The 21,152-nt window shown below is 42.6% G+C and overlaps 1 protein-coding gene across 2 annotated transcripts in view; it reads left to right on the top strand.

The window, feature by feature from the left end:
• Nucleotides 1-16,248, top strand: part of LOC109891250 (paxillin) — a 50,773-nt gene extending 34,525 nt beyond the window's left edge. Inside the window, exons 1-11 of one of the 2 annotated variants that reach the window (XM_031825393.1) lie at nt 1,894-1,989; nt 3,862-4,052; nt 4,254-4,339; nt 4,443-4,573; nt 4,750-4,951; nt 5,153-5,291; nt 12,354-12,512; nt 13,201-13,374; nt 13,965-14,046; nt 14,204-14,352; nt 14,597-16,248. In XM_031825393.1, the coding sequence (XP_031681253.1) occupies nt 4,477-4,573; nt 4,750-4,951; nt 5,153-5,291; nt 12,354-12,512; nt 13,201-13,374; nt 13,965-14,046; nt 14,204-14,352; nt 14,597-14,863 (1,269 nt within the window). In that variant the 5' untranslated portion in view covers nt 1,894-1,989; nt 3,862-4,052; nt 4,254-4,339; nt 4,443-4,476 and the 3' untranslated portion in view covers nt 14,864-16,248. Of the gene's footprint in view, nt 1-1,893; nt 1,990-3,861; nt 4,053-4,253; nt 4,340-4,442; nt 4,574-4,749; nt 4,952-5,152; nt 5,292-12,353; nt 12,513-13,200; nt 13,375-13,964; nt 14,047-14,203; nt 14,353-14,596 lie in introns of those variants that run through there. The other variant, XM_020483652.2, reaches the window with a different exon arrangement.
• Nucleotides 16,249-21,152: the final 4,904 nt, after the last annotated feature.

Genomic DNA, 21,152 nt, shown 5'->3' with positions numbered 1-21,152 from the left:
AACATGAACAATGTCTACACTGTATATCTGATCAATACAATGTTATTTTAATGGACAAAAAATGTGCCTTTCTTTCAAAAACAAGGACATTTCTAAGTTACCCCAAACTTTTGAACGGTAGTGTATGTTGAACTGGAACAATGTGATCAGTTTCTGTCTAAGTAGGATAGATGGGCTAAGGTATCTGTGATAGTCTGCCTCAACAGTCTGAGTATGCCTAGAACTCCATTCCTATTCTATTCAGAGAAATGTATTGAATTGGAAATGAGCTATTTTCATGCTGGTTAATGCGATGCATGTCTGTTGAATTGGGAAAAATCCACCAACACTCGGCCCAGCCCTACCTACTGAGCCAGTCCGAATCCGCTACTGTGTTGCGGCCATGGCGTACTGCATCATTTTTACTAAATGGTACGTGCTAAATAGTATGCAAAGATGAGTGCTTAGTTCCAATATGCACACTAGCACACCCCTTAGAATGCATTCCCAATATGTTGCTTCATTCTGAATGAAATTTGAGTTTGGTTATTAGAACAGAACATGTGAATGGCTGGCTATGAGCTGATGTGTCATGGCATGTTCCTGTGTGGCTCTGTTGGTAGAGCATGGTGCTTGCAACTGATTGGATTCCCATGGGGGACTAGTATAGAACAAGTATTAATGTATGCACTCACTACAGTAAGTTGTTCTGGAAAAGAGCATCTGTTAATGACTAAAATGTAATATGTTCCCATCAGCCCTTTGGCACAGAGGACTGACACACTTTTGTAGGCCTCCACACTAATGCTTAGGTCTACAACAAGAAATGTCAAAACCCCAGCCTCCTTTGTGCACAACCTATTGCAATCTGTTTCCTTCATGTTCTGAGCCCTTAGAACTACCAGAAATAATTACTGGAGGCTGGTCTTGGTCTAAAGACTCTCTATTCTACATCTTTGCTTGTAGGTGTACTTGTACATGACCTTCCCCATAAAAACCTTGTTGAAACCCCTTCTGCTGGAAATCAAGCGTAAATGGATCTTTGAGCATTGCTGTTGCCCAGAATGAAGGCTAACGTTTTGGAATCAGAGGTTTTTTACTTTCCCACACCCTTTGGGCAGTTGGTTGGTTGTTAGGCTATATATTTCCCCTTAAAGGGAGTATCTGGCTGTAGGAGAATAAACAACCGGCTCTGCTGTATCCAGAATCAAATCCACTGAGATGTTTACAGTATCTCGAAGTCGGTCAGCAAACCCCTCTGCTTCGGTAACCCTGTCATCATCCAGCATGCTAATGATGCTAACACCAACTCTAGCCAAATTGGATCCAGTGCCCAGCCCAGCTGTCACCGTTGTCTGTCTTTAGCATCCATGATTCCTTGGGCCATGGGATACTCTCCATCTCAGCCACACCATACCGAGGGAGTGTGTTATGTTAAATGACCTGGTCACTGAACTCAAGCACACTTGGAATGAACCTTGAAAACCGACAGAACAGCAGCCCGTGTGAAGGAAGGGTTCATTTAATTACCACTCACACCACTCTCTCTGTAGGCATTGTACTCAGACCATATCATTATTTTCTACCATTCTCTCCCTCCCCTCTTTCACAACTTTCCTTCCATCACTGCCACAACCTTTTCATGTTTTTCTCAGGCTTTCTTGTAATGCTCTGTCGAGTTGGCTCTAATTGCCTAGTTTGTAAACCGTTCTTTGCAGCAGTCGTGTGAGTGTGAACAGACTCTTACCTCAGCCTTCAGAGAGCCAAGAAGGCTGAAACTTCAAATTGGCATAGCTAGGGATAAACCTAATCATCCCGCTGCCACCAAAAGTGACGCCTCCACTCCTGCCCTTTCCTCCCTCCTCTCTCATTACCAGTCTCTGGTGTTAAGGGTGGCAGTTCCTGCCTGTCAGCCAGTGGGTTTGGGTTGCTCTCTTCCTCAGTCTTCCTTTGCATTCCTCTCTTCGTCCTCCCTGGGTGTGTATGTGCTAGTCGTCTTCATCGCCTCGGGTATGTTGTTTCCACTCATGTTTCTCTTGTGGTTTCCTTTTTTTCTCACCTTTTTGTCATCAGTTATGTTTAGTGTGACCTTGTATTGTTGACTTCTTGAAGTGTAGGTGCATACATATGTCGTTCACAGTTAATGTATGGGTTGCACTGGTTTGTTCTGTTTATTGTTGATGACTGAAATAAAGTCCAGTGTAGAGTAGGGAACGTATTCGTAGTGCAGAAGATGGTCAGTTTCACACACTTGTGAAATCAGAGGCAACTGCTTAAGAGAAGTAATCTCGGTATAAGGAACATGGGTGTGTTACGGTGGTTCATACAGAATTATTGTGGATGATGTCACCTTGCTCATTCTCTTCTTGCCCACCAACTGGGTGGCTAACTGGCTAGCCAGTTTGTTTACCCAGATAGAATGACTGCATTTTATAGTGTGAAATTGTGGTTGGGTGTTTCTTATGGGATGAACATGATCTAGATTGACCACGTCTATCAAGGTGGAAAGCAACAATTGGTTGGCAGTGAGCGATTACAACCTGACCAGAGAAAGCTGTGGTAGACGACCTACTTAAAGGGATTTTAAGGATTTCTAATTAGGAAAATGTAGAAACCGTTTACTAATAGTGTATATAAATAGTTTATGAAGTATACTTTTGACTGTAAAATATTACGAAAGCTTATGTCTCGCTGCTGTCTACTTCACATCCATTAACAGTGAAACTTTGTGAGCAGCAGGGTAAATGAGTAACCAAAGGTGTGGTAACAGTGCAGATGATTCAGTGAAGTGGGTTACAACCCTGCTGCTCCTCCTAAGATATCTAAATGTTGCTAACATCTGTCTGTGTTTGGACACGTTGGGAAAGTGCCGGAACATCAAGCTGTCAAGTGTCCTTATTGATGACTAGGAGGATATATGATGACTGGATCACAGAGGCTGCCTGGATCTTTCATTTAAAGACCCTTGCGCCCTTCGGTCTCAACGTAGACTTTGATCTGAAGCCATTCTTGTGATTATTGTGACTTTGCCATTGTAATTGTTTGTAAACTTGTGTAGTCAAATTAATCTATGATCGTATGCTATCCATTTGTTGTTGGTATGCTGTTCTTTGTATGACATTTTAATATTTGATATTTAATATTAACCAATGATATTAGGCCACTCTTGGCCATGATTACAGACACCTGTGTCTTTTGACACTATATAAACAAGTCATCCCACAGTGTTTGTGATTATACCCTGATGAAGACAGCTTGGCTGTCGAAACGTTGGTAATTACATTTTTGCATCTGAGCTCCTAGAGTGTTCGGCTCTCTTTTATTTTCAAGTTTTCTACTCCGCTAGCCAGCACCTCGTCTTAATAGGTGTGCGTTTCTTTTTCTTCTAGATCGGATCACAGTAAACCTGCACAACAAATTCATTTGAAACTACAGTAGACTAGTGGCTGGCTTGTTGTCCGTTATTGATTGATTAGGTCTAGGAATTACCAACTAAAAAAAAAACTTCTCCTTGAGAGATGCAATCAAATAAGTGTAGGGTTAAAGTTGATTTTGGGGGTCTTCTAAAGACTGAATATGTTATTAATTTGCTTACGTGCCATTGTACTTATGCTCACTGTATAGCTGAATATTGAGGCCCCTGTCTGTGTCTAGCTCTCTGCCAACACCTGCACACCCGCGTCTGTGAGGAAAGGGACTGAGGGTGATAGCGAGGCACAGAGACGGCTTCTGTTTTTCTCTGAAACAAGGGCAGATTTGCATGCCGCTGAGGTTCTCAGAAATCTTGTGTTGAGAATAACTTGTTCTTTTAGCTGCACATGCAGGGTTTGACATAGGAGATCACACCATAATATTAAAAGGGTCTAACTCTTATGTTCCTAGATGCATTGCTGGCGGACTTGGAGTCGACGACCTCTCACATCTCCAAGCGGCCAGTGTTTCTGCCGGACGAGACACCCTACTCTTTCCCCACGGGAGGACAGGCCCCTCCCCCTGTACCACCACCTCCCTCTGCTGAGGCCCTGAATGGGACCTTGCTTGACCCCCTAGATTCAACCCCCTTGTCCACACAGGTACACACACACATTTGTGTTCCCATACACACACAAGGCTGGTGTGGGTTCAGGTTTTTGCTCAAGTTGGTAACCGATCTGATTCAACTAATAAAATCTTGAAGACTGAGCAAAAGCCTGTGCCCACATGACACCCTCACCCATTTACCGTTTTACCTAGAACACTACTACACTTCTAAATATATACCTGTCCTTTCTTAGTCCTACAGCCCTGCACAGAAAAGCTTGTGGTCCAGGGACAGCAGTAGCCCCCCCTTACCCCAAAGTGAAGAGGACCACGTCTACAGGTAATAATGATCATAATAAACAATACACTTCATGTAGCGACACATGACAAAATGAACATCAGATGTCTGTTACTGATGTTTGTCTGTCTGTTGGGTCCTGCAGCTTCCCCAACAAGCAGAAGAGTACGGAGGCTGCCATGAGCTCCTCCCTGGGCTGCAACCTGTCGGAGCTGGACCGGCTGCTTCTGGAGCTCAACGCTGTACAGCACAACACACCCTCCTTCCCCACTGAGGGTACGCTACACCATTATGTGTGCATCCCAAATGACACCATATTCCCTATATAGTGCACTGCTTTTGACCAGGACTCACACGTAGAAAACCCTATTTGGTACATAAAAGCATTTAACAGTTACGGTCTCTTGACCATTGCAGTTGTTGAAACTCCTCCTTCTCCTCCTGTGTTGCAGAAGAGTCAGCTCCGCCCCTGCCTTCCAGCAGCACCACCCATTATGTGCAAGCGAACGGGGTTTCTGGGGCAGGCAAGTTGCCTCGCCCTACCATGGAGAAGCCAAAACGCAGCGTGGCCACCAGGCCACCAGTCATCGAAGACGTGCGCCTCAGCGCCAAGAGCCTCCTTGACGAGCAAGAAAGTTCTGTGCCGTCTCCCATGTAAGGATTAGGGCTGGTCCAAAATGTTGCTATTCCCATAAATTGGGGGACAATTAACTGCAAAGCAATGGCACTGCACCTCAAGTTCCTGAAGACAGTTTGATCTTACTCACAGATTGTGCTATATCCTGTGTGTTTTTCATGTTTGACTTTGGTCATTTAACGCTCATCATTATGACCTTTTGTTTGTTTGATCTCTAGGCCCAGCCCATTGGTGGTAGAGAAGTTGGGGGAGGAGGAGACGCCCTCCCAGCTGCAGGCCAGAATCTCAGCCTCCTCCGCCACGCGGGAGCTTGACGAGCTCATGGCCTCGCTGTCCGACTTCAAAGTCCAGAGCAACGTAAGTTTTACAGAAAGATTTTTGAGGGTGGGTGGATGGATGAGAAGGAGACCGGTGAGTGCTACTCTTCCTGGGGTTGACATAAAACATGACATAATACAGAACATCAATGGATGACAACCGCTCAAGGAGAGAACTACATACATTTTCAAACAGCTTACATATCAATTACAGACACAAAATATCTAGGGTGGATGGATGAGGAGTGGGTAGGGGGATGGACACTGCAGGTACAGATAGGGTGAAGTAAGTTGGGGTAGGGTGATGGACACTATGCAGGTACAGATAGGGTGAAGTAAGTTGGGGTAGGGTGATGGACACTATGCAGGTACAGATTGGGTGAAGTAAGTTGGGGTGACAAGTGAATTCAAATAAATATTTCGATTAGAAACCAGGTGGTGGAAAGTCAACTGAGGTGAATGTGTTGCTTTAAAAAGGTAGGTTGAAGATTTATTTTTGTCATTGATGTGTGGGTTCTTCACACAGGTAGAATCCTGTGGTCTAGAATGTAATGTACATTAAGTTGGGCATTTACTACCATTTGCCTTATCGATCCCACAATACAACAAGTTATTTACTGTAACCAGGTTTCATAACCTTTTATGCGAGTAAAGTATATATATTTTTAATGACAGGCCTGATGGAAACTGCTAATTTGTCTGTAAACTTTCCAAATGTTGACAAAACAAAATACGCTTGACAAAGTGGAATCTTTTTGTCTCTGTAAAATGTATTATGCGAGAAATGGTGGTGGTAACAACTTTTATGCGCATATATGATGCCATTCTATCAATATCAAAGTAAAGTATTCAGACGCCTTGACTTTTCTACATTTTGTTACATTACAGCCTTATTCTATAATAGATTGAGGGGAAAAAAACTACTTAATCTACACATAGTACCCCATAATGACAAAGCAAAAAAAAATGTTTTATATAACTATTCAGACTCTTTACTAGGTACTTTGTTGAAGCACCTTTGGCAGGGATTATAGCCTCAAGTTTTGGGTATGATGCTACATACCTAAGACTCGAGTTGGCACAACTACTTGTGGAGTTTTGCAGATCCTCTCAAGCTCTTTCGGGTTGGATGGGGAGCATCGTTGCACAGCTATTTTCAGGTCTCTCCAGAGATGTTCGATTGGGTTCAAGTCCGGGCTCTGGCGGGCCACTCAAGGACATTCAGAGACTTGTCCTGAAGCCACTTCTGCGTTGTCTTGGTCGTTGTCCTGTTGGGAGGTGAACCTTCACCCCAGTCTGAGAACCTGCTCCAGAGTACTCAGGACTTCATCAAGGATCTCTCTGTACTTTTCTCCGTTCATCTTTCCATCTATCCTAGTGTCCCAGTCCTTGCTGCTGGAAAAACATCCCCAAAGGATGACGCTGCCACCACCATGCTTCACTATAGGGATAGTGCCAGGTTTCCTCCAGATGTAACGCTTGGCATTCAGGCCAAAGGGTTCAATCTTGCTTTCATCAGACCAGAGAATCTTGTTTCTCATGTTTAGAGTCCTTTAGGTGTCGTTTGGCAAACTCCAAGGGGCTGTCATGTGCCTTTTACTGAGGAGTGGCTTCCGTCTGGTCACTCTACCATAAAGGCCTGAATGGTGGAGCGCTGCAGAGATGGTTGTCCTTCTAGAAGGTTCTCCCATCTACACAGAGGATCTCTGGAGCACTGACCATTGGGTTCTTGGTGACCTCCCTGACCAAGGCCTTTCTCTTCCGATTGCTCAGTTTGGCCAGGTGGCCAGCTCTAGGAAGAGTCTTGGTGGTTCCAAACTACTTCCGGTTAAGAATGATGGAGGCCACTGTGTTTTTAGTGACCTTCAATGCTGCAGATATTTTTCGGTACCCTTCCCCAGGTCTGTGCTTCGACACAATCCTGTCTCGGTGCTCTACGGACAATTCCTTTGACCTCATGGCTTGGTTTTTGCTCTGACATGCACTGGAAACTGTGTGCCTTTCCAAATCATGTCCAATCAATTTAGTTTACCACAGGTGGACTCCAATCAAGTCGTAGAAACATCACAAGGACGATCAATGGAAACAGGATGCACCTGAGCTTAATTTCGAGTCTCATAGCAAAGGGTCTGAATACTTATGTAAATAAGGTATTTTTAATACATTTGCAAAAATGTCTAAACCTGTTTTCACTTTGTCATTATGGGGTATTGTGTGTCGACTGAGGAAAAACATTTATTTAATACATTTTATAATAAGGCTGTAACGTAACAAAGTGGAAAAAGTCCAGGCCTGAATACTTTCTGAATGCACTGTACATTTGGAGTCACTTGACGATATTCATGTAGTCCTCCCACTATGACTCATAAAATCATGCCGTTTATTACTACTGATGAGTTATGAACTTCACAGGGTGGTGAGAAGTGCACAAATGAGCTTGATGTTCCTTTATAGTACATATTGAGGGTCTTCTTTTGGTGACATGATTGACCCTTTACTGCCGTTTGACCAAAAAAAATTGCACTCTTTAATATTCTCATGTAGGTTAGCCTACCCACACTGACCAGAGTGGGCACATGTGCTATTTAACGCAACAGTTTTTGTGACCTAACCTATCATAGTTGAAAATGTGATGGAAATGCATTTGAACTTACATGAAATCTTAAGCGGAAAGGTACCTTTTTTTTTTTGCACTACGTCATCACACTGCTTTTTATCCGCAACAAGTCAGTTTGGTGGAAACACGACTGGTGGGAAAATATTTGAATATTTGCATGAAAACATGTCCCCGATTGGATGGAAACATAGCTACTGTGAGTAATGTGAATTATTGTTATATTCATCACTATGATATATTATGCCACTTTTCACAAGTCTTTAAAGAAATGTTCATGATTGACTTGACATGATGCATGTCTTTCCATGTCTACCTCTTTTCAAACCATTTTCAATTTTTTTCCCCTCAGTCTCCTATTATTACTGTCTAATATTTCCAGTCTTGTTCTCAATTGTCTGTCGATTTATGGAACCTCTCCTGCTCAGTCAAGGATCAGAACCCCCCTCCATAGAGACTCTGCTGCCCCAGTAGTTTTAACCAGATACCCAACTGAGCCTGTGGATCTGCAGCTGGAGCCCCTCAGTGACACGTCCCCTCCTGTAACCCTGTTCTTTTAGAACTCCACATAGATGCCTGCTCTGCCTCTCCCCTCTCAGCTGCTTCAGCCTTCGTTGTGTTGGCCTTGTCCCAGAGTCTCCAGTACACCCAGATCCACACACAGCTGGTAGGAGAAACTGATCCCAGCGTGAGAACTACACTGACCTCCCACATAGTCCTTCACTGTGGTCTCTGCCACCACAAGCCATACTTAGTCAAATAACCCCAATCCTCCTTTTGCTCCAGTTGAAAAGTCCCCCAGTCCTGCAGTGGATGCAAAAACCAGCAAGATGCGTAATCAGTAATTTTTTCTCAATACCCCTAGTCCCGTTACTGTTGCCAAGATGCCTAGTCCTATAACTGTTATTTATTTTATTGAACCTTTTATTTAGCTAGACAAATTCTTAATTACAATGACAGCCTACCAAAAGGCCTCCTGCGGGTACAGGGACTGGGATTAAAAATAAAACAAATAAATAAAATATAAATATAGGGCAAAACACACAACACTACATAGAGACCTAAGACGACAACATAGCATGGCAACACAGCATGGTAGCAGCACAAAACATGGTACAAACATTGCACAGACAACAGCACAACGGGCAAAAAGGTAGAGACAACATTACATCACGCAAAGCAGCCACAACTGTCAATAAGAGTGTCCATGATTGAGTCTTTGAATGAAGAGATTTAGATAACTGTCCAGTTTGAGTATTTGTTGAAACTCGTTCCAGTCGCTAGCTGCAGCGGGCTGAAAGGAGTGACCCAGGGATGTGTTTGGGAACCTTTTAACAGAATGTGATTGGCAGAATGGGTGTTGTATGTGGAGGATGAGGGCTGCAGTAGATATCTCAGATAGGGGGGAGGGTTTTATAAGGCCAGCTGGATAGACATCTGTTTGACCCCGTCAACGTTCCCAGGAACCGCCGATGCCACTCTGGACCTCCCCCTGAACCAGCCTTCGGCCGTGGAGAGGCTGTCCGTGTCGGGTCAAGTACGACGCTCTCTAAGTTTTTTTTATTTATTTATCAGATTGCTCATTCTGGCCTGGTGGAATCGGGCTGATCGCTACGTTGGCCATTATTTTTCAATTCACTTATCAGTATGGGATTTCTCATAATTGAAACTGTTTTGAGTCTGTAATGAGGGGCATTATTCAAAATGAGAAAAAAGTCTGCTATTTGGATCACCAATCAATCAGAGGACGGCCTTATTCAAAGCAGAGTATTTGACCGCGTGGGCTTTTGTCCTAAATCCACCCACTGTTTCTGAGAGGATGCTGATTGGTCCGTCCATTTTCTGGCTTATTCAAAACGCCCATCTATTGGATTTAGCCAGACTGATAAGTGAAGTGATATAGAATGGTGAAAGCCATGATCGGGCTTGTTACACAATCATTCAAGTTCGATCTAGCTCTGTAACAGTATGTCACTGTGCTGTTTTCAAATTATTTATGTGTATGTATGTATGGCATAAAGCTCCTCTTATTTATATATATATATATATATATATATATCTCTCTAGCAAGCAAGCAAGCATCTGGTCAAAGTTGTATCTTCTTGCTTTACCTGAAGTGATGCAAGTAAAGCGGAGAATGTTGACTTGTGAACTGCTCAAGGATAGAAGTCAGCGCAAAAGTCGAGAGGGTTCACTGCCTACCATGGTCCATGTTGAAATCTCCGCTCTGCGTTGTTTACGGCTATATTGCATGTCTCAACTTGCATTTATTACTGTGTGCATAGCTTTGTGGGGATTAGCTTGAGCTTGTCACTTTAACAATCAAGGTTGACGCAAACCTGCACCGCACAGCTGTGTGTAGCTTGCCGCCTCCTGTGTAAATATTCTGGATTATGCACTATATATAGAAAAGTATGTGGACTCCCCTTAGTGGATTTGGCTATTTCAGCCACAACCATTGCTGGCAGGTGTATAACATTGAGCACCCAGCCATGCAATCTCCATAGACAAACATTGGCAGTAGAATGGCCTTACTGAAGAGCTCAGTGACTTTCAACATGGCATCGTCATCAGTTCGTAAGATTTCTGCCCAGCTAGAGCTGCCCCGGTCTACTGTAAGTGCTGTTATTATGAAGTGGAAACATCTAGGAGCAACAATGGCTCAGCCGTGAAGTGGTAGGCCACACAAGCTCACAGAATGGAACCACTGAAGCGTGTAACGCGTAAAAAATCATCTGTCCTTGGTTGCAACTTCAGCACAAGAACTGTTCATTGGGAGCTTCATGAAATGGGTTTCCATGGCTGAGCAGCCACACACAAGCCTGAGATCACCATGTGCAATGCCAAGCATCAGCATTGCCAACAAAGGGTATATAACAAAGTATTGAGAAACTTTTGTTATTGACCAAATACTTATTTTCCACCATAATTTGCAAATAAATTCATTAAAAATCCTACAATGTGATTTTCTGGATTTTTTTTTCTTCTAATTTTGTCTGTCATAGTTGAAGTGTATCTATGATTAAATTTACAGGCCTCATATTTTTAAGTGGGAGAACTTGCACAATTGGTGGCTGACTAAATACTTTTTTGCCCCACTGTATGGACTATGACTAGCGAACAGTTTCTCAACCATATTCTTCTGTAACAACCTGTTGAGAATTCATGTTTCCTTTGCACCACCTGAGGCTTTCTATTTCCTGTGGTTTAATTTCACTCATCTTTGACGTCTCTCCTCCTGCTCTCTGTCTCTGTCCACACCCAAATCATCATTCCTCCTGACTCGCCTGTCCTTCAGAGAAAAGTCACCCCCCCATCCGCAGTCCTATCTAGTGCCCAAAAATCCACCCCCTGACAAGCAAGACCCCTCTGCCCCCCCCCCCCCCCACCACCACCTGTGGAGTGTCAGCTCACCCCTCCCTGGATGCTGACCCACAGAGAGCCCACCCCTCCACCCAGGGAACCTAACCCTAATCTGGTGCATGACAGCATAGTTCCCACCTCCCAGAGGACTTCCCTCAAACGTGTTCCACCATAGGCATTGCAAACCTGACTTTTGACTGTTTAACTTAACAAGCCTTTTTATTCAAGCCCTAACAGATATGAACACGTTGAAATAACCTGACTGGTGAATTAGGTGACTGCGTAGTCTTCTGTTAAGATACTGATATACCACTATGATATACCACTACGTCTCTTGATATATTTTCCAGTCAGTCCCAATTCGTTCCATCCCTGTTCCCTTTGAATTTGATTTTACAAAGGTCTGTTGTTTACTGAAGGTTGCCTTTCGTTAGATTGAAGTCTGCCTATTTCTTTCCCTCTGTGGAATGAGACTGGGTCAGAAATGTCCAATGACCACACCATTGGAGAAGTGTAGTTCCCTCCCGCCTTGCTTCTGCCCATCAACAGCATACATTCAGTCTCACACTATCAATGGGCTCTATAGGTAAGCCGATAAGCATAGTTACTCTTGAACACAGTAGTCAGATGAAGTGTCAGGGTTGGACTGCAGTGCTCTATGTTATGAAGGCATTATGTGATGAATCTTACATGTTCATTCTCGTCTGGAATGCAATGCCAGTGGCATTTTCCATTTCAGTCATTAACAAGACTGATTTCTGTTGGATGTCACGTAAACCCCAGGAGTTACTGCTGTGTCTATGGAGACACATTCAATTCAATAAAAAAAAATCATAATTTCACACAGAGGGGAAATTACTTCATAGGGGCAGATGTAATCAGGTGAAGAGAGACTCTTCTATGTATTAATTGGGTTTTCTGTGATAAATTGAACAGAACATGAATTGGGAAGGGAGCTCTATTTGGGAAACTGTTGTGTGTGTGTCTTACTGTTTCTGTATGTGGTTATTGTCTGTGTGTTTCTGTATGTGGGTATTGTCTGTGGGTATTGTCTGTGGGTATTGTCTGTTTCTGTGCATCTGTTTCTTTCTCTGAGATGTCTTTCTGTGTGTGACCTGTCCACAGATCCTGGCCCAGGGGAAGAGCTCACCCACTGCTCCCCCCAAACAGTCTAACAAGCTGGACAACATGCTGGGCAGCCTCCAGTCAGACCTCCATAAACTGGGCGTCCAGACTGTGGCCAAGGGAGTGTGTGGGGCCTGCAACAAGCCCATTGTTGGACAGGTAACTTTACAAACGCAGAGGCCACATTCATGCAGAACACATACCGGCTGCATGCACACACGCATACACTCGTATTCAACTTTACTGGGCTTATTACATATGTTTTCTGGTCCCTTTTGAATGTATTTCATGTTTCTGGGGTTGTCTTTTTTCCTTTTGGATATCCTAAGTCCATGTAGGTGTGAATGTGGTCATGATTAGATTGATTGATACACCCTGTTGTCCTGAGCTGCCTATATAGCTTAAATGGTTTCCAATATAATACATTTTAGCTCCTAATTAAGTTAAGTACTGCCACCATAGAAAGGTAATTGTTCCACACAGTGCTGAGTCTGAACTGGAGAAACACGCTGTTAGCCGATGTAAATCAATCATGCATTGATGTCAATGGGACATTGGCATGGGAAACTGAGGTCAGGTCATACACACATCTCTGGTTAGGATTCAACCCTGGGCCCATACTCATAAAAACTCTCAAAGTAAGAGTGCTGATCTAGGATCAGTGTTTCCCTTTAGAACATAATGATTAATATTACATGGATGGGGGGGACCTGATCCTAGATCAACACTCCTACTAGACAGTTTATTAATACAAGTGCAGATTCACTAAGTCTAGTAATTCAATTCAGGTTGGGGCTGCTAGATTAGATTGTAAGTGTCTGTCTTGCCCTCTCCTCCCTGTGCCCAGGTGGTGACTGCCATGGGGCGCACATGGCACCCAGAGCACTTTGTGTGTACCCACTGTCAGGAGGAGATCGGCTCCAGGAACTTCTTTGAGCGGGACGGAGCACCTTACTGTGAGAAGGACTACCACAACCTGTTCTCCCCACGCTGCCACTACTGTAACGGACCTATCCTGGACGTTAGTATTACACACAGAAACGAATGCACGCAAACACCCCACTGCTGCTGTTACTACTGCAACGGACCGATACTGGACTTAACTATTACACACACACACGATGCCACTCTGAATCCCACAGACGATCTTTGAGCCATCTTTTCCACACACCATCTCTGTTTTTCATTAGTGTGTCCTGTCTCACTCCACACATCAACACTCACTCATATCCTTGCGCTGACACACTGCACACATGAATACACATGCAAGCAAGCATGCTCACACACACACACACACTGCCTGGGGTGAGGCACCACAGCAGAAACAGGGAAGAGGAGAGCGACTGAACTTTCGCCTCAGGATAGGCCAGATGATTCACAGTGGCGACAAGCTTCCTCATTGGCCCTGTGTGGTTTATTCATATCACTCCCCTTTCTATTACTGTCTCCCTCTCTCTTCTGACATGCTTCTCTGTCCTCACTAGAACACACGGCTCTATGCTACTCTGTCCTCAGCAGTGCTGCCATCTGCTGGCTATAGATAAAATGGGCAAAATACTTAGCATATTGTATTTAAAGTATCATATTTTTAACTGCATTTGTCCCCTACAGAAAGTGGTGACGGCACTGGACAGGAACTGGCATCCGGAACACTTCTTCTGTGCTCAGTGTGGAGCTTTCTTTGGCCCAGAGGGTAAGCTACCCCCCTTTATCTCTCCCTTTATCTTCTTCCCTTCTCTATTCTTCTCTCTCTGTCTCGCTTCTCTTCCCCTCTTTTTTTTCCTTTCTCTCTGCCCTCTCCTCTCGCTCTGTCGTCTTAAGGAAGTGTCTTTCTCTGCTCCCCCCTACAGGCTTCCATGAGAAGGATGGGAAGGCATATTGTCGGAAGGACTACTTTGACATGTTTGCGCCCAAGTGTGGAGGCTGTACCCGCGCCATCCTGGAGAACTACATATCAGCCCTCAACTCCCTCTGGCACCCCGAGTGTTTTGTCTGCAGGGTAAGTGGGTGTGGGCTGTGGTGCTATTCTAAGCTTATTATCCCTCATTTACATATGGTAAGACATACAGTAGCTTTCATATAGTTCTTGAAACAGATTCATTTTTTTCCTCCAGCACCTTCACCAATCGGTTTTGGATGTGGGCAGATTCTACCTATTATACAGTTCTTTAGGTATTTCCAAAAACAGTATAGAAAGCCTTGATTGCCTCCTTCCCTTTTCTTCCCACCTCTGTGCATTACAGGAGTGCTTCACCCCCTTTGTAAATGGGAGCTTCTTTGAGCACGAGGGCCAGCCCTACTGCGAGGGCCACTACCATGAGCGCCGCGGGTCCCTCTGCTCGGGCTGCCAAAAGCCCATCACAGGCCGCTGCATCACAGCAATGACCAAGAAGTTCCACCCTGAGCACTTTGTCTGTGCCTTCTGCCTCAAGCAGCTCAACAAGGGCACCTTCAAAGAGCAGAATGACAAGCCCTACTGCCAGGGCTGCTTCATCAAGCTCTTCAGCTAGGAAGCTAGCCTCCCCCAGCCTGTTTGTGTGTGTGTGTGTGTGTACGCGCTTGTGCGTGTGAGCAGCTGTGTGCGCGTTCTGTGTTCCAAATCTCTGCTGTTCTGCCCTAAGTGTGCACTTGCTCACTTCCCTTCATGAATTTAAAAGGAAATGACAGGTGTGACAAATATGGTGGAAACTCCAGCCCAGTCCTATACCAATCCAATGCTTTTTAAATGTGTGGGAAGGAGTGCGCAAGTGCACGCTCCAGAGAAAAAGAAGAGAATCGGGCCACCGTGTGAGTGTTTTTCAAAAGGTGTAGACTGTGATTAGAAGGCCGTCAGTGGCTATGATGAGGAAGCAGAGATGTTCCTTACTGTGCATGTAGCTGAGATAAGCCTGGTCATTAGAAACACCACAACTCTCCCTACAGGTGCCTATTTGGAGGAGTTGGAGTGATCATTCCAAAATATATTTTTGTAGTTGCAAAACACTGTCTGTGCAATTGCAAATACATGCCTATAAACTGTCTCTTGATCTAAACCACACACAAGACAGATTTTTAACTCGGGAAGAGGAAAAGCTTTCTGGTCTCTCCCTCCTTTCTCTTCACTGCTCTAAGACCAGTTTAAACACTTGGTGCTCATTCTCAACTTAATCATAGATCCCTCTCTGCAACCCTCATGGGGACATTTTACAGCCTGGTATGGCCAAGATATCAGTGTCCTATTTTTGTACACTTTTCCTATGGAAACTTTCATATACTTACGAGGACTGCTCAGCAACAGATTAAATTTTTGGTTTACCTGAAGTGTGTTTGTACAAAATAAGACACATTGTTTTAAGAGGCGCACACACACTCAAGACTACTGCTCTTTTTGTGCTATGGACTCTCACTTTCTAATTTCAGTACTTCAGTCTTTGCTTCACCGATTCTCATATCAATTCTCATTCATGTGAATCTGACTTCAAAAGGATGTACATTTGAATATTGTCTTACCCTTTAGGTGGACAGAGGGTGGGGGTTTGGGTCATTTTGGGTACCGCACCTCTTTTTATTTTGGAGGAACTATGCTCATCTATCACTTTCCATTATCTTTGGGTAGGGAGGCATCTCTTAGCTTGGCAACCAAACTGAGCACAGTGTTCTTCAGTCTGGGGTAACCAGGCTAGATTTTATTTCTATGAGGAAAATACTGGAGCATGTTTATTTGAAACAGAACATGTTAATTGTGTGCATTTTACCTTTTTATTTGCTACTGTATTCGTCCACACATTTAGCCAAGTTTTAAAATGAATTAATTCAGAGTGAATGGGGAGTACATTTCTTGGTGCAATGTTTTGCTGTAAATGTAGCTACTGACAATGTGTGTTTTCCCTCAGTTACTTAAAGACAAAGTAATACAGATAGGCTTGGTCCTTTTTAATGTATTTGCTGCCATTTGCTAATACAATCACAACATTTTAGCAAAATTTGGTTTAGCGACATGGTGTAGTGTTGTCACTCATTAGCTCACACTGATATGCAAAGAGCCAGCTCTATGGGTGGGTATGTGTGTGTGTCTGTATATATTAGTTGAAGTTTACATACACAAGTCCTGACATTTAATCTGAGTAAATATTCCCTGTTTTAGGTCAATTAGGATCACCACTTTATTTTAAGAATGTGAAATGTCAGAATAATATCAGATAGAATTATTTATTTCAGCTTTTATTTCTTTCATCACATTCTCAGTGGGTCAGAAGTTTACATTCTAATTGAGTGTATTTGGTAGCATTGCCTTTAAATTGTTTAACTTGGGTCAAAAGTTTCGGGTAGCCTTCCACAAGCTTCCCACAATAAGTTGGGTAAATTTGGGCCATTCCTCCTGACAGAGCTGGTGTATCTGAGTCAGGTTTGTAGGCCTCCTTGCTCGCTCACACCTTTTCAGTTCTGACCACAAATGTTTTTTTTGGATTGAGGTTAGGGCTTTGTGATGACCACTCCAATACCTTGACTTTGTTGTCCTTAAGCCTTTTTGCCACAACTTTGGAAGTATGCTTGGGGTCATTGTCCATTTGGAAGATCCATGATCTCAAGTCTCCATGATGCCATCTATTTTGAAGTGCACCAGTCCCTCCTGCAGCAAAGCACCCCCACAACATGATGCTGCCACCCCAGTGCTTCACGGTTGGGATGGTGTTCTTCAGCTTGCAAGCCGCCCCCTATTTCCTCCAAACATAACAATGGTCATTATGGCCAAACAGGTCTATTTTTGTTTCATCAGACCAGAGGACATTTCTCCAAAAAGTACGATCTTTGTCCCCATATGCAGTTGCAAACCGTAGTCTGGCTTTTTTATGGCGGTTTTGGAGCAGTGGATTCTTCCTTGCTGAGTGGCCTTTCAGGTTATAACGAAATAGGAGTCGTTTTACTATGGAAATAGATAATTTTGTACCTGTTTCCTCCAGCATCTTCACAGGGTCCTTTGCTGTTGTTCTGGGATTGATTTGCACTTTTCGCAGCAAAGTACGTTCATCTCTAGGAGACAGAACGCGTCTCCTTCCTGAGCGGTGTGACGGTTGCGTGGTCCCATGGTGTTTATACATGTGTACTATTGTTTGTACAGATGGACGTGGCACCTTCAGGCATTTGGAAATTGCTCCCAAGGATGAACCAGACTTGTGGACATCTACAACAAACAAAAAAATCTGAGTTCTTGGCTGATATCTTTTGATTTTTTGCATGATGTCAAGCAAAGAGGCACTCCGTTTGAAGGTAGGCCTTCAATTAGCCTATCAGAAGCTTTTGAAGCCATGACATAATTTTCTGGAATTTTCCAAGCTGTTTAAAGGCACAGTCAACTCAGTGTATGTAAACTTCTGACCCACTGGAATTGTGATACATTGAATTTTAAGTGAAATTATCTGTTGTTGGAAAACAGTTGTTGGAAAAATTACTTGTCATGCACAAAGTAGATGTCCTAACCGACTTGCCAAAACTATAGTTAACAAGAAATTTGTGGAGAGGTTGAAAACTTATTTTAAATGACTCCAACCTAAGTGGATGTAAACTTCCGACTTCAACTGTATATACATACACACACTCAGTTGGGTTTCAGGCAACAGGGCAATTTCTTATGGACTGGAGAGGCATGCCATCCCCAAAACCTTTTGCGAACAACCCTGGATTCCTGTGATGTCCTCAGTCACATGGTAGTCTGGACACACATTAATCTGGAGTCAGTACCTGGTCTGATTACCAAATGGCACCCTATTCCCTATAAAGTGTACTGCTTTTCAAAAGAAGTGCACTATATAGGTATTAAGGTACCATTTGGGGCACGGGCCTATCAGGATTGGGTAGTAACTGGTTACATGTAATCTGATTACAAAAAAACTCAAGTTGCATTACCAGCAAAACTATGATATCAGATTACAGATCATTTTGAAAAACTAGATTACTTATTGCTTTACTTTCAATTCAGAAAGGATGTTTGCAGGGAAAAAATACCTTATGACATCTTGTTTTCTTGATGACATTGAATTCAGCATTGAAAAAATACATTTAAGCTAGATTCACCTGAGTGAGTCTGAGACCACTATGATGACACCAGATGCATTTGATTGATCTTTTTTTCTCTTATTCTAATGCCTCTTAAAGGTCCAGTGCAGTCAATTGTGATTTTCTTTTTTTAATATATATTTTTCCACACTGAGGTTGGAATAAAACTGATGTCTTTTTAGGGTAAGAGCTGTTTGAAAAAACAGATGGTAAATGAGTTCATAGACCAATAAGAGTTCCAAACATCACTTTCCCCTCCCAAACAGTCCTTCCAAAATTCTTGCTTGACAAATTGCTCTTTGCTAAGAAGAAATGTTGGTTTATTTTTGACCATTTAATTGAAAACGGCTGCGTTGGACATTTTAAGGGGAAAGTAATTCTAATCAGATTACGTTACGGAGTTTTGGTAATCCAAAATGTACATTACTGATTTGAATTTTGGACAGGTAACTAAGTATCTTAATGGATTACATTTAAAAAGTAACCTACCCAACCAGTCAATAATGGCACCTAGATCTCTTTTGTAACCTAATCTCAAATAACTGCAATAGGGCAGGTTTGAGTGCTTGTTTTTGTTGGTAATTGATATACTGATTTGTTTTCAAGTGACCTAGTAGTGTTTCATATTTGCGTCATTGAAGAAGAGATTTTATCTTTACACATATTGCTTATATTTTTATGCTAAATCATTTTTAAGGGTATATACACATACATTTCATTTTAATTTCTGAACCCTTTGAAAGAATGAAGATATTTGTGCTAATGCCCAATTTTCTTAATGCAATTTCTTTAACACTGAGTTACAGTGAGCTCAAAGCATTGGGACAGTGACACATTTGTTGTTTTAGCTCTGTATTTCAGCTCTTTGCTACAATGACTGAGGTTAAAGTACAGACTGTCAGCTTTAATTTGAGGGTATTTTCATCCATATCGGGTGAACCATTTAGAAATTACACCACTTTCTGTTCCTAGAGCACGCAATAATAACATGTCATGTGAGTCACTTTAATTGTAAATAAGAATAGAATGTTTCTAAACACTTCATTAGTTTTTCCCAATTGCTAAAACACATTTTTGCAAACTAGGCTGGTTTTATCAAAATACTTAACACAATTCACGCAACCAAAATCAAACACAATTCATTCATATTACCAGATTTTTGCCTAACCACCTACACACTCTTGGGCATAATGAAAAGCACTCATCTTTAGTTTGCTTTGCCATAATACTATAATAGTTCAAATTATTTAAAATTCTTCAGATACACACACACACACACACACATGCTGTTGAAACATTTTATTTTTTACCAAACAAGTCAGTGCAACATATGCACAGCAGATATATTTACTTTGGACTGAACAAAAATGTGCTCACAAAAAAACAGTAAACTGAAAAAGAAAATAGCAGAAAAAATATATTGAAAAAAAGAGTCAAGAAAAATAATTAGGCAGCATCTTGTCGCACAGCTGGGTCTGGCCACAACGCCTCATCCACATCACAGGCAATATCCTCCCTTGCCAGACATCGAGGGAAGAAGTGCCTTATCCATCCCTGAAACGCACCCACATCAATCTCATCACATGCCTATTCCATAGCCTGCACAGTCCTTTAGAAAAACAAAACAAAAATATAGGGCTTGGACAATGCAGCCTAAAGATATTTCCCCCACAGTAGAGTAAATTCTACAAGACATTTGTGCAGTTAGTGTATGACATCAGCCATTCATGACGTAAACAGGTGTCACCCAACTGATCCACTATGACAGGGTGTACTACATAGTGTGAAAGAAATGTTACATACCTGTACTCCAGTCTAAATGTCCGGATGACACAGGCGGCAGTAAAATGGCTCAAGTTGGGTTGCACTCTCTGTCCAGCCTCTCGCATTGGCAACCCATGGTTGATGACATGATCAACTAAGGTTGCTCTGATTTCATTTGAAAGTTGTCGTCTTTGGACATGAACTCCTCTACCCCTACCTCTCATTTTCACCCTCTCCCCCCCCCCCCCCCCTCCCTGTGTGCAGTGCATTTAAAAAGTGCCATTTTGAATTGCAAAATGTCTGTAAAGCAGAAAATGTGTTTAGACTTTTGAAGACTCGAGAAGAGGTTTTGCTCTGTGTCAGTTTAAATATTTGTGCTGTGCATGTAATTTTAGTGTGTTAGCAATTGGAAAAAACTCATGGATGCTACCATGATTATGGATAATCCTGAATGAATTGTGAATAATGAGTGAGGAAGTTAGAGGCATGAATATCATAACCCCCAAAAGATTCTGACCTCACCTGTTATTGTAATGTTGTATGTCTAACTTTCTCACTCATCATTATTTGCGATTCATTCAGGATTAAATGTAATCATGGTAGCATCCACATTAATGTAGAAGTGTTTAGAAACATTCTATTCTTATTTACAATAAAAGTGACTCTAAAATGACACTACATTTTGTGCCCAAAAGGAATGTATGGTAAATAATCTGAAACGCAACCAAAAGAATCAGCAAATGCATCCAACAAAGTTGTAGTCACACATGCTTGATATAATCATTGGATGCTAGGAAACCCTCAAATTAAAGCTGACAGTCTGCACTTTAGCCTCTGTCATTGTATCAATTCAAATTGAAAGAGAAGGAGTACAGAGCCAAAACAACAAAAAAATGTGTCACTGTCCCAATACTTTTGGAGCTCACTGTATATGGTGGACTTCCAAGTCCACCAATCAGATTGGTGAAGCCGTTATGATGGAGCAGAACAACAATTGCTGCA

Source organism: Oncorhynchus kisutch, linkage group LG5, assembly GCF_002021735.2.
Source record: "Oncorhynchus kisutch isolate 150728-3 linkage group LG5, Okis_V2, whole genome shotgun sequence".
Classification (NCBI taxonomy): domain Eukaryota; kingdom Metazoa; phylum Chordata; class Actinopteri; order Salmoniformes; family Salmonidae; genus Oncorhynchus; species Oncorhynchus kisutch.
Note: the sequence above shows the minus strand (reverse complement) of the source record. Positions and strands in the feature narration are given on the sequence as shown.